The 14,632-nt window shown below is 41.2% G+C and overlaps 1 protein-coding gene across 5 annotated transcripts in view; it reads right to left on the reverse strand.

Moving 5' to 3' along the window:
* Positions 1–1,815: 1,815 nt before the first annotated feature.
* The window catches only part of spry4 (sprouty homolog 4 (Drosophila)), a 32,316-nt gene continuing 19,499 nt past the window's right edge, over positions 1,816–14,632 (reverse strand). For 2 of the 5 annotated variants that reach the window (XM_068043925.1, XM_068043923.1), the window contains 2 exons: positions 9,183–9,293; positions 1,816–7,381 (listed from right to left, as the gene is read on the reverse strand). In XM_068043925.1, coding sequence (XP_067900026.1) covers positions 6,433–7,341 — 909 coding nt within the window. In that variant the 5' untranslated portion in view covers positions 7,342–7,381; positions 9,183–9,293 and the 3' untranslated portion in view covers positions 1,816–6,432. Of the gene's footprint in view, positions 7,382–7,506; positions 7,775–9,182; positions 9,568–14,632 lie in introns of those variants that run through there. The other 3 variants (XM_068043926.1, XM_068043922.1, XM_068043924.1) reach the window with 2 other exon arrangements.

Here is a 14,632-nt window from a genome sequence, read left to right on the forward strand (position 1 = left end):
GAAGGTCATGCCTGACAAATCTCATTGAATTTTTTGAAGAGGTGACTAAGGTAGTGGACAGGGGAATGTCTATGGATTTTATTTATATGGACTTCCAGAAGGCATTTGATAAAGTCCCACATAAGAGACTGTTGACTGAGGTAGAAGCCCATGGAGTTGAGGGCAAATTATTGACATGGTTAAGAAGTTGGTTGAGTGGTGGGCGACAGAGAGTGGGGATAATGATTAAATACTCTGATTGGCAGGATGTGACTAGTGGTGTCCCGCAGGGATCTGTGTTGGGGCCTCAATTATTCACATTATTCATTAATGACTTGGATGATGGCTTAGTAAGTCATATATCTAAATTTGCTGATGATACAAAGTTAGGCGGCATTGTAGACAGTCTAGATGATAGCATAAAATCGCAAAGAAATATTGACAGACTAGGTGAGTGGGCAAAACTGTAGCAGATGGATTTCAATGCGGGCAAGTGAGAGATTATCCATTTTGGACCAAAAAAGGATAGAGCAGGGTACTTTCTAAATGGGAAGCGGTTAAGTACAGTGGATGTCCAAAGAGACTTGGGGGTTCAGGTGCATAGATCTTTAAAATGCCACGAGCAAGTGCAGAAAATAATCAAAAAGGCTAAAGGAATGCTAGCCTTTATATCTAGAGGATTGGAGTATAAAGACACAGAGGTTATGCTGCAGCTGTACAAAACTCTGGTTAGACCCCACTTGGAGTACTGTGAGCAGTTCTGGGCACCACACCTTCGGAAAGATATATTGGCCTTGGAGGAAGTGCAACATAGGTTTACAAGAATGATACCTGGACTACAGGGGTTAAGTTACGAGGAGAGATTACACAAATTGGGCCTGTTTTTGTTAGAATTTAGAAGGTTAAGGGGTGATCTGATCGAAGTCTTCAAGATATTAACAAGAAAAGACAGGCTCGACAAAGATAAACTATTTCCACTGGTTGGAGATTCTAAAACTAGGGGGCATAGTCTAAAAATTAGGACCAGACCGTTCAGGAGAGATGTTAGGAAGCACTTCTTCACGCAAAGGGTGGTAGAGATTTGGAACTCTCTCCCACAAACAGCAGTTGAAGCAAGAACAGTTTAAATGTGAGATAGATAGATTTTGTTAAGCAAAGATATTAAGGGATATGGGCCATAGGCAGGTCTATGGAGTTAGGCAGCGGATCAGCCATGATCTCATTGAATGGCGGGACAGGCTTTAGGGGCTGAATGGCCTACTCCTGGTCCTATCTTCATATGTAATGGTGAGCATGAAACTACCAGGGTGTTGTAAAAACCCTTCAGGTTCATTAACATCCTTTAGGGAAGGAAATCTGCCATCCTTATCCAGTCTGGTTTATATGTGACTTCAGACCTACAGCAATGTGGTTGGCTCTTATCTACCCTTTGAAATGGCCTAGTAAGCCACAGTTTAGAGATGAGCAATAAATGTTGGCCTTTCCCACATCCTAAGAATGAATGGGAAAAAACTCAGAACAGCTCGTAGGATTTTCTACCCATTGAGCAAAGCAGCAAAGGCCAATCCTACCTTCATCCAATATTTCACCCTAGCCAATTTCCCTTCTCTAACCCCAGAGAGTGTAATGGGCTTTTGTTGTGTCACTACTGCCAATCGAGCCGAGCTCAGCTAACTCAGGAGGGCCGGGATGGAGCATAAGGCCTATATTTCTCCCTTCATTACTGGGCAGTACATATAACTGACCGAGCCTTTGAGAAAAGCTCAGACTAATGCAAGATTATTCTAATTTATAGGTTCTGTGGAAGAAAAACAAACAAAAATTCTTGCAACACCAGATCACTTTTTTTTATCATCAATATATTTTTTCTGATTCATACATACATCACTTATTCCCCCTTATTTTACACAATCAAGGAAATCTCACAACAGGAGAAATTCTAAAATAAATACTATAAAATAGAACCTTCAAATAAATATTCTTACAAGAACCCTTTTCCAACAGAATCAGAAACAGAACTCAACACAGCTTTTCATGTTAACACAAAGGTGCCAAGTTAAACATGAACAGGAAATTGTAATGACTGGTACTGATAGCATGAATTTCAATGAAGTTCACAGTTACTCAAGTTGTGTCTTAGAGAGTACCACACAAATGGAGATTTTGGTACTTGCCAACTTGGTTGGATTTTTCCAGAAATCAGCAGGGATGTACATTAATTCTGTCTCTTTCTTTCTCCCTCTCTCATGCAATTGGATTACTTTGGTGGCACAGTAAAGGTTTAGGAAAAGAATCCTCACAAATATTGATCATGATGTTACAGAACAGAATTTTCTTTGGCTTTCTTTACGATCTTCTTAAAGCCATCACTCAATTTCTTATGATGATTTATGCTGGGGAATGGATCCATGGGCACTGGCAGCCCTCTAGTACCTCATGTTTAAGCCTAGACTAAGTGTTGAGTATGATCTTCGATTAGGTGAGCAGCATCTTAGATGAACCCAACCTTGCCTTCAATCAACATCCACACATACGCTTTTCGAGCACAGGTCTTTAGCTAGCATTCAGGAGTCGTTTTCACTCTGCCTCAGTAGGGCTCCTACCACTGTCCATTAAACCCATCTTCCCATTAACTGATTACAACTGACATGGTTGGGGAAGGCTGTAGATGGCTGTTCATATATCCTTTACATATGAAGAGTCTGATGAGGACACGCCACCCCTCTCATTTGTTTACTGGTAGAAAGGTGACCCAAGTCCTGCCCTCAATGTTCAATGATGTTGTTGTGACAAAAGCGTACCAAAACACATCAGACTCCTGGTTAGTTTTGCACGGGTCTGTTTCAATCAATTACTTCTTTTGTCAGAATTTTATATATATAATATATATATAATATAGAAAGTGCCTTATTTGAATCACTGCACCAAGAAAACATCCACTACACTGCACGACTTGGAGCAGAAGAACTTCTCAGTCAACGGGATGGTTTTAAAACCTGTCTTTAGAAATACTGTATTTACAGCACACTTATGGAACATGCACTGGGTCCACAACTGCATGTTACATTCAACAGAAGGGAGCAATATTTTTAAAGCTGTATTGGCCTTATATGCACACTTACAAAGAGCCACACATATTAGGGAACAACAATCCCAAACTGAGCTAGGCAGATGAGAAAAAATGTAATTCAACACAAGTGCCTACATTCAGTTTCCACTTTACATTAAACAAATCTGGAAACAACAACAGCAATAACTGCTATTTATATAGCGCCTTTAACATAGTGAAATGGCTCAAGGCACTTCACAGGAACGTTATCAAACAAAATTTGACACCGAGTCACATAAGAAGATACTAGGGCAGGTGAATAAAAGCTTGGTCAAAGAGGTAGGCTTTAAAGAGCATCTTAAAGGAGGAAAGAGAAGTACAGATGTGGAGAGGTTTATAAAGGAAATTTAACAGCACAAGTACTTGGCAGCTGAAGGCACGGCCATCAATGGTGCTGTGATTAAAATCAGGAATGCTTGAGAGCACCGATATCTCTGAGGGTTGTAGGGCTGGAAGAGATTACAGAGGTAGGGAGGAGCAAGGCTATGGGGGGATTTAAAAACAAGGATGAGAATTTTAAAATTGAGGCTTGGTTAACCTATGTGTAAGCGAAGTCGCTTGCAGGCACTGTCCCCTGTACAATATAGCACACCCGCCTGGTTCAATTTGGGTTTGAGTTATCATTGTGCATACATACAAGGGATAATGGGGCAGAAGCGTGTAAGTTGAGGATAAGGGGCAAAAAGATTCTTGGACCTCACCCCCCAGCTACACTCATGCCAAAGAAAACATCACACAATACACATTTATACTTTGTGAACGGAATTACAACAGGCCGACAGTTTTGGATAAACGAAAGCAGCGACAAAGAGGCAAATCACTTGTCTGTGACTTGCCTACGGAGCGTCAGGCTACTGAAGCTGTCATTTCACATCCTCCATTCAGACTATCTGCTTTGTTCTTTCAACACTCATGTTCAGCACTGCAATGCTGCACTGTCTTTCTTTCAAACGCGTAGTAGAAACCAGGACTGACTAACATTGCAACTGCAGATTTCCCTTGCCGAGTGAGAAGAGCAGTAATTGCAGCATCACTGGAGCAATATCCTATTCTCTCGCCAATCATTATTCTGGTTGGCCCTGAACATCCTGTTTCCATTAGTCATGCTGGTCTGGAAACTGGAGTTCTGTCCCCTGTGGGCAATCACATCACATACTGCAAATGTTGCCTTTGCTTCAGTTGCCAGCAATATTTTGGGGAGAACTGGAAAGAGGATTGAGATGCTTCAGAGTTAACCAACTTCATTTACATTTTAAGCTGCATTTGTCGAGCTTCTCAATAAACGATCATTGGTAAAGATATGACATCGAGATCATTAAAAGCATGTATATGCAATTCTGTAAAACACATCTGTACTGCAATCCCTGTGCACTACATGATCTAAGTTCCATGATCCAGTAATACCAACAGTGTCAAGCCGTTGCTCAGTTTAGTCCCAATTATCTTCTGGTTTTCTAAGCAGAATAAACATTGACATGAGTTGGTCAAGAGTTTCTCTATGCTAAAATAATTATTTGCCAATAATTGTTCTCACCCATATCTATCATTCAGTAGATGGTTAAAATAGCAGGAATTTTAAATGATGAAACAAAATTTTCTTCTTTAAGAAAATCTCATTTTACTAACTAGTATATATGATTTTTAAATTTAGTTCAAAAATATTTGATTTCATTATTTCGGAACAACGGCGACATAAAGATCTTGTGGATATTACACACGAATGGAAATAATTGATGGTAATTCTAGAAAGAAAGGCTTGGTAGAAACTATTTTAATTTTCTTTGTCATAAGCATTGCAATTCTTGCCTTTCCGCTTCTTAGTTTCCATTTATTGCAAGACATTCCAATCACTCCCCCGGTCTGTTTACTACAAGGTCTTACATAACTTTCCTATTTTAATAGGTGCAAATATTGCCAAATCTTGCTACCATGCACAGCACTCCTTTAAAGCTGCATGGGACAGTCCACAGGTACTGCACATACCTTTGAACATGTAACCTCAATGGCCTAAACTTACATATAGTTGGGCATTTGGAAATTGTGTAAATAATGCAAAGACATCAAATGCGCCTTTTCTCTCTCATTATATATATATATATATATATATATATATAGTCATAGTCTTTTTTATAGTAATAATTGTAAATTATTGCTACTTTTACATATGGTCATACCTTTTTTTTAATTACATTGTCAGCGGTTATTTATCTGGTTTATTTTAGTTTGAAAAGATCCACTGTCATCTATTCATGCCTGCAGTACTTCTGAAGTACAAATCTCACACACGTAAGGAAATAATCCCATTAAGCACTGGCAGTGCTGATGTGTTAAGAAACTCTTGTAATGCAGAAACCAATAAACCAGAAATGGGCTTAATCGGGACTAAAAAGGAAATGTAAAATTTTGTTGCAGATGAATAACATACACAAAAATATTCTTTAAAACATTTAACCATGGAGCCTTTCTAGCATTGAGGAAATGACATTCTGTTGTATAAAGTCAAAAACAGTTCACACATCAAAAGCTTAAATAGCCTGTTGGATAAAGAGTGGGAAATCTTACCCAAAAACACAAAAAATGCTTTACTGTACTACTTCAAGATTCCAATCTAAAGTGTCTAGTAAGATTTTATTATGATTTCATCAGTCAAAATAGTACACTGATTTTTGCAGTGAATATAATTCAGCTTATTTTGCTTTAAATACCATTTTCTCAGACTCTTTTGGCACAGCATGGATCAAGATTTTGGATTCAACCTGATGAGTGATGCACGTGATCTCGGGAGCTTAGGGGAATATTTGCTATCAATAGTATTCCAAAAAAGACCTGGTGTGCGCAGTTACTGCAATGAGGCTTCTGTAACTTTAGAACATAGAAAAATGTATCTCATTAAATGCTATATGGCATGCCAAAAAAAAAAAGCAGACTGTAAGAAACGTCAACATTAGCAAAAGGCCTGAAATCCATCAGCATGATCTCAGACGATATCCTACATGGTGGCATTTCGAGGTAGTTTCTTAGGCTGCTTAGGATTTATTCTTCCTTCTGCCAATCCCATGCCCCCAAACTTGAAACGATTCAGATTTTGAATAGAACATCCTCTAAATATCAGCAATAAAGGCATGGATTCCTAAAGAATTTTTAAAACCCCCCATATTTACTGCTTCTTAAAAGTTTCTTCTAATTATATATTATATCCATTTTTTTTTAAAACGGGAAGGACTTGCCCACTCACTACTGAACAGACCATGTAATTTTTTGAAAGCAGAAACTTGCAAAGAACTTAACTAGAAAAGTACGGATGTGAATTATAGTTCCATTAACCACATCACACACTCCCCACATCAGGATGGCTTCTCGCCACTGCAGCCCGACACCTCTGGAACCTTGCAGTACACACTGTTGGAATTCTTGCAGCGGCATCCTGGGCGGCTTACAGTGTCATAAAACTTTTGAGAGAGTTTGACGCATCCAGTAGCTGGCAAGTAGCAGAGCAAACAAGGCAGGAACACTGACATGGTGCCCATGCAACACCATCGGGCACAACAGTTAGAGTGGGAGCAGGAGCAAGGGTGATCAGCACAGGATCTCTCATCGTCATCATTCGTGCAATGGTAGAAAATCCCTGTTACCAGACACATGCAGGTGGCATAGTTGACAAAGTTCTGGGGGGAGCACAGACATCTCTGACTGCAGACCCAGCAGTATGGCAGAATTCTGGGTGAGGTGCACTGGTTGCACTTACACTTGCCGCAGCCCTCACATAACAGCATGTGCTTGCCAGTCTCTTGGCACTGGGGGCTCTCTTTAAGATCGATTGCTTTGGAGGTGGATGATTTAGGTTGTGATTGGACGGCTCTTTGACAGCCCTGCTGCTCGGCTACTGGTGGCGGGGCCACATGGTCCAAGAGCCTCTGGTCTGAAGAGGTGCTACTGCTACTGCTGATGGAACTGGGTCTGCCTGTCAGAGAGGTCCATGTCTGGGCAGGCTGTTGGGGCAGTTCATGGTGCTCACATCCCTGGTCATGGTGGCTGGCAGCTGTTGATCCCTGCTGGGGCGCCCTGCTGTGGGCACTGGGTTGGGTGGCGATAGGGTTTTCCACGTAATCGTTTTCCAGGCGATTGGGTTTCATTTGGTCCATGGGCAGGATAGTCGTGTGTTGCAGTCTGCCGTAAGGCAACCGGCCGTCTAGAAAGGGTTGGAGCACGGAAGCGGGATTTCCAGCATTCCTGAGAGAAACCCGGGACTCCATTTGACTCAATTCTCCTGATCCTCAATCAGATTTCCAGCCCCTGTCACAAAGAAAATCAGAAATTTTACAAAGATGCTGCAGCATTGAAATCAAACCTGACTAGACAACATTCTGGAAAAGCAGTGCACCTGACCAGGTCAAGGATTCGAGTGCGTTAAATATTACCAGGGAATCCGTAGGTTTGGGAACTTTAAGGGATCCCTGTATTCGAGACAGGTGACAAGACTACGGTGCTGCTTTTCTGATGCTTGAAGATTTAGTTATCAACTCTGCCGAGTTCTCATCTATTTGTTGTCGCGATCACATGTCCTTCAAGGTGGAAACCTCAATCATGTCAATCAAACCAGTCGCCAGTCCTGAAATTAATATAGACGTAGATGCAAATCGCATTGCAGTTTCATTATTTCGCTTGTCGTGTTCCCTTATAGGCCAACTAGGTTAGGACAAAAAACGAAAACAGAACTGAGAAATAGAAAATTTTGTATAAATAACTCAAGGTCCGTAAGGAAAGTTCATTGTTTTGTTTTAAAGGGAAAAAAATCCTGTTTTTCTACAAACTCAAGATTTTTCTTTTCCACTTCAGTTACATCGATCGATTAGCATAAAGAAATTTCAAGCCGGGGGTCTAATCTGTATTTGTACCTTTCCTTCATTACTCTCCCGCTCGTTCGCTCTGAAGGTGCAGTCAGGTTCTATTCAAATGCCCAACTGCAGTGACCCAGGGACAGACAAGGCTGCTGTATATCAAAACCGTGCAATAATCTCCACCAATATTTGCATGACAGTTACATGCATGTAAATGCACGTACATGGAGAAACCGTGGAGATTACTAGCACCCAGACCGATGGACGGAGAGACAGACAAAACTAATGTTCAAGGCATAATCAAAATGCCCCAGATTAAACAAGTCTCTTATACAGTAACAGATTAGTTATTCCCTCTTGAATTAGTCAAACAATATTCTATGAATTAAAACGCCTGGTTTCCACAAGACTAACACGTAAAGAGCAATATGCAGATGTTTTTCCATCTATTTTCCGTGGAAAAATACAACGGGATATGTTTTAAATGCGACAATATTTTGTGTTCTAAATAATACATTGAAACAAGCACTACGAGATCGAAGGATGAATCACTATTATAATTTTAACTATGAAGACAGCATCTCGGGCGCAGTCAATAATGGAATTTCATTCATAAAATTGCCGATTAATGAATGGACCCATTTGGCAGCCCTCCGGGAGGCCAGGATGTGTTTTTCATCAATTTGAATAATCGATTCAAGCCATTGAAAGATACAATGAAACATATTATCATAATAACCCTCATTGAAAATTGCGGGAGACAGGTTTGCACAATAACTTCAACCTCTACTACTTTAAGCATTAACTCTGAAATGTATTTAAATCCAGCCATAATTTGAGAAACGGATTCCCCGTTTTCTATTTTAGTTAATACGAACAAGATTATTAAGACATCGGGGAACAAATTGTCACTGCGGGTTCTTTCGTGGCTCGCCCTCCGACAATATCCTGTCGAGATATTTAACATACAGTATATAGATTTAGAGAGAAATCGGCGCTCTATAAATTAACAGATACAAGCAAGATTTGTGCTGATAGCACTTCTATCTCTTTGAAATCAATTGAAAGAAAGCAATTCAGTATATATATTTTTAAAACCGTCTTTTTAAAATTGGTAATAATTCTGATACTATCCATGCGCGATTGAAGATGCGTTCTCTAGTCTAATTTACAAGAGGAAAGAGTAGGAAACGCATAATTTTTATTTAACTAATAAATGCAACATGTGCATCAGTGATAAATAAAATAATACTTACTTTAAACGTCCCCAGAATGATAACTAGCCTCGCTAACACCCAGGTGCAATGGGGGATGCTTTGCTTTGTAGATGCAGTACTGCTTGGCGTGAGGACGCACAGTGGCGATTTCTGCGTAATTTTGTGAATGAAAACGGTTGGCAGTGGATGGTAGGGTAGTATTTTCCTTAATTTTGTTTTAAATCAATACCGAATATACAAACAATGCATAAATAAACTTAGTAACTCTCCAGACTGCACCAATAACTATCAGGGGACATTGCAGATGTAATCGTTGCTTTTGCAGGTTCACAGTGGAGATTGTGGATGAATCATTGATAAACTGCAGAGTCTCCGACTCAGCCCCGTCCATCAGCCCCACTTCCAGTGAAATGCAATTTTTTTCCCCTCTCTTGCTCTCATGAATGGAGCGGCACAGCCAGCGCAATGCGCATGCGGCATCTTCGAAGTGCGCTATGGGAGTTGTAGTCTGCTCCCTCATTCATTCTCCAGGTGACGTGGGCTCGGCAGACTACAAGTCCCGTCAGCGCGCGCGGCCCGCCTCCGCTTCCCACGGCTTCATTTGCATGCCGGCCTCCTATAGGGCGCAGGTCATCCGTCCAGTGCCGATTGGCCACTTGAAGAGGAAATGCCGCATCCGGTGACAACCGATTGGATGAGTGGGGGTGGGCTTGTAACCCCCGCGCAATGATTGGCCGAAACGGCGTTCATTGAGATATTCTCTGAGGTTGTTGTGAACTGGAGAATGGAGACAGCGAGCGGTGATGGTGACTTAAAGCGTCACCCTTCACTGTTACAATATACCCTTTATTGGAGGCTTCAATAGACTTGCAATGAAGGCCATAACACTAAGGCCAATACAAAATGTGAATGTTGTATTTGTTGCTGCAGTCCCAATATGTCCCTGACAAGAGGGTGGGTCTTTGGAGTACTTTTTAAAGCTTAGCCAGTAATGCTCTTTCTCGAATTGCAATGGAGAAAAGTCAACTTGACTGAATGCCGAGACCTCAGTATTTCGCTTAAATCGCCAACAACAACTTGCATTTAACAAACTAAAACGTTCCGAGGCCTTGACAGGAGCATCATAATTCCCCTATTCACTTTCAAAATATCTAGCCTTTGGCCTTCCACTTGCCACAATATTTCTGCAGCTATTGATATGCTAAAGTGCACCCTCACCTCCACCTTTTATGCTCTAGTCCCCAATAAAAATCAGTCTCGTATCCTGACCGTTCCCCCGGTACGGCACTCAGCTCCACTCCCTTAAGTCCAAAGGATGCAGACTTGAAAAGATATGGCAGACAACTGGTTTAAGCCATCCACCGCCAGATCTGGCTGGACCACATAAAACACTATCAGGTCTTGCTGTCATCTGCTAAAACTGCTCACTATTCCAGGATCATCTTGGAATGCCAAGATAACCCCCAGCTTCTTTTCTTGACTGCAAGCCATCTTCTTAAACCCATCTCCCCTGTCTCCTCCACCCTCACCTCCAACAATAAGTCAAAGGAGCTCATGGCATTCTTTGTCACTGAGATCAAGACCATCCAATCAGCTGCCTCTGCCACGCTTCTCCCTTCCACTAGCCTACCTTGCCAAACTTCCTCTAATGCTCCCCCCTGCCCGAGCACTGAACTCGCATCTTTCTCTAGTTTATCTCCTATCTCCCCTCATGCCCTCTCTGAGCTCATCTTATCCATGAGACCCACCTCCTGTTACCTTGATTCTATTCCCAATAAACTGTTGATCACCCAACTTCCCCTCCAGGTCCCCAAGTTAGCCAATACTGTTAGCAGTTCTCTCTCTTCAGGTGTTATCCCTCTCTCCTTTAAATCTGCTGTCATCGTCCTCTCCTCAAAAAAACAACCCTTGATCCCACTGTCCTTGCAAACTATCATCCCATCTCCAACCTTCCTTTCCTCTCCAAAGTCCTGGAACATGTTGTCGCCTCCCAAATCTGTTCCCATCTTTCCTGCAATTCAATGTTTGAATCCCTCCAATCAGGTTTCCGGCCCTGCCACAGTACTGAAACAGCTCTTATCAAAGTCACAAATGACATCCTATGTGATTGTGCCAAAGGGACGGATTTGAACACAAGGATAAGAATTTTAAAATTTTAACTGGGAGCCAATGTAGGTTAGCGAGCACAGGGGAGTTAGTTGAGTGGGACATGGTGTGAGCAAGGACATGGGCAACAGAGCTTTGAACAACCTCAAATTTACAGAGGGTAGAACTAGGAAGGCCAGCCAGGAATGCTTTGGAATAGTCAAGTCTTGAGGTGACAAAGGCATGATGTGGGTTTTAGCAGCAGATGAGGTGAGGCAGGGTCAGAGTTGGGTGAAATTACAGAGGTGCAAATGGGTGGTCTTAGTAATGGTGAAAATATGTGGTAGGAAGTTCATCTCTGAGTCAAGTATAACACCAAGATTGCAAACAGTCTGGTTCAACATCAGACAGTTGCCAGGGAGAGGGATAGAGTCAGTGGCTAGGGAGCAGAGTTTGTGGTGGGGACAAAGACTTTGGCTTCTGTCTTCACAGGATTAGCTGGAGGAAATTTCTGCTCATTTAGTCCAAACAATCTGACAGTTTAGAGACTGCAACTTTAACTTGCTCTATGGATACATCACCATCAGGATTTGATTGTGCTTATTTTTAATAAATAATGCTGGATCAGCTGAATTAATGCTGTCTGCAACGACCCTGTTGTATTTTATGTCTAATAATACAATAAATGTCAAGCCTTAATCAAACCTACCTAAAATGAGAGTTACTGGTGAAAACAAACATATTTGCTGCCTGAAATACTGTTAAACAGCAAAAGAACGAATAGTTGATGCTAAGCATGCCTCAAATTCTTACCCTGTGCATCAAAACCATTTTGCGATAGCTCAACACTGAGCACCTAGACTTCTCTAAATGAAGGACCTGGACACTGGGGAATTATACATTTTTCCACTTTGGGCAAATAATGTCAGTATTAAGCTTCATCCAAAATGTAGATTAAACCTAACTTCAAAAGAGCATCCTTCAGTCAAGCCCAGCACTGAATGGCCTGGGAGCAAGACATTCTTGCCCTGTCCCACTCAGCTCCATTTGTGGATTCCATATTGAGTACATTAGGAAAGAATATTTTCACTGCACATATCAACTGGAAAGCAAAACCAGTATGGTACATTTTACAAAGAAATATCAACAAAACTGATTAAGGCTAAAAAAAACTGATTAACATAACCTTCCCTAACAGTTTTCCAACTAGCAAGTAAGTTTAACAAAACAGCAAAATTGGAAAATGATTCAAAATTTGATGCTTCCTTCTCGTCGATGAGCACTTTGGGCTCTCATCACAATCCTTGCCACTTCGTACTGTATATCCACATTCTACTAAAGTTCAAATTAGACCAAGAAATATCTCACAGTATCATTAAATAACCAAAGACAAAAAGGTACAATGGTGTGTTTCCAAGGAATAAACATTCCACATCACATTCAAGTGCTTTGCCTTGAGGAGAAACAGCTTCCTTTGGAGTTTACCCTCATCCAGGAGCACCTCCAGTTCTCAAAATACCCCTGCTGTGCAACTGAGAATGATCACATTTCCCATAGTTGCCTTCCTTCTGACCTTTGAATAAATTTGCCTAGACTGGGTGACTTAGGGAGCATGCCTTTCTCTGGGTTTGACATCACTGAGTTCTTGAGCCTTTTTCTTGGTCTTGGGAAAACAAAGTCTGTGCACCACTGTCCTCCATTTAGACTTGCTGAATGCCAGTCTCTGTAAGCCAGCTCAGCTCTGTGGTATAGTACAAAGATTTGATTGCACAGGAGTACAGCCATACAGACCAGCTCTCCACATTCAACCTGTATGAAAACAGCATGATCTGATGGCAGGTTCATAGACGCCTAACTTTGTGGTGCCATCGGTTCCCTGCGGGTTGGATCACTTATACGTAGCAATGCAGTCAATGACAAAGCACATGTCTGCTATTAGCTGTATATTAAAGTGAAAGCACCTGTAGGGTCCAAGCAGAGAGGGGGATTCTCATCCCACCAGCACTGGCTCGATTAGAATCCAAGTCCCAGAGGTGAAAGGACTCTGTTCTTACACCATGCCATTACCCACTAAGGATTATGCAGGTGTTCAACAATCAATCAGTGGTTCCACTCAATCATTGATTCAAGCACGGACATGGATTGTGACAGTAGAAAACAGAATAAGCACAGTGAGAATGATAAGCATAGAAATCCACCAACCAATTTACTGAAGTGTAACACACTGAGGCATACTCCAACCGAGGCAAGGATAATAGAAATTGGAAAGTGTGTTGCACGGTCGTAGCACAATTCAAGGAGTTCAAAGAGAATCAAAAATAGTAAGTAAAATTTAGTAAATCAACTGAACAACAAGATATAGATAATTATGCATATTGATTTTTCATAGGGGTGTGGGGGTTGAGAGCTGACAGAACATTCCTGTGCCTGTCTTTTGCCGCAAAAGGCACAACACGCATGCAACTGCGCAGATGTGTCACACTGCAATGTAGGTTCATAAGGCAAAATACTGGAGAGTTATAAAGTTTCATATTTTTACAGTTTGATAACATTTTTACAGTAACCTGTACAAGTCACATCTCATCTTAGCAATCCATAGTGAACCAGTTTAACACTAATGCTGGTTAAAACACTCCAATGTGCATTCTGTTAAAATATTCAATAACAGGTTACTTTACTATATATTTTCAATTCCAGATTTCTGCCAACAGCATTTCACTGCCAGCTTTAACTACAAATTAAGATTTATAGTTTACATTATAAGCAATATCCAGAGTAATAATACATAGTGCTGCACAAGTTTCAAAAGGCATTAATTTCTTCCTGAGGCACCTTAGAAACTCACAGAATGAAACCATTAAAGTTCCAAAGTTTATCCTTCAGCATCCTCTCAGGTCCCTGAGGTAGTGTGAAATTCCTGTAAGATTTACAAGTCTTTTTACAACGTACCTCAGTATTCGGTTCAAAATAATGATTCAATAGTTGCTTATTAGCGTCAATAGACATATAAAAACAGGAGATCCTTCATATTTGTTTTTAATAATAGTATCACATAATAAGTGCAAATACTAATCTACCCCTATGGCAGGTACTTTAAATAAAAACATTTTACACTTACATGCCCCCCCCCCCCACTTAATCCACATAAACTTACCTCTCTACAGATAAGGTCAAGTGACAGTTGCCAGTGGGAGCCTTTGCCTCTGCCTCTCTACCGTGCAGTGGCTGGGACATAGAATGAGGATGCAGGTGGGCGGGAACGTGCAGACTGAGCTCGCACAGCCCACCCACATCAAACAATGCCAGCCCCTTGCGATGCAGCAGGGGTGCTGTGCTGCTTGGCATCAATTGAATGCACACTTTTAATTAAAAATATTTTTGAAGTGGCAGATTGTTCATGGTGG

This window comes from Heterodontus francisci, chromosome 12, assembly GCF_036365525.1.
Source record: "Heterodontus francisci isolate sHetFra1 chromosome 12, sHetFra1.hap1, whole genome shotgun sequence".
In the NCBI taxonomy this organism is placed as follows: Eukaryota; Metazoa; Chordata; class Chondrichthyes; order Heterodontiformes; family Heterodontidae; genus Heterodontus; species Heterodontus francisci.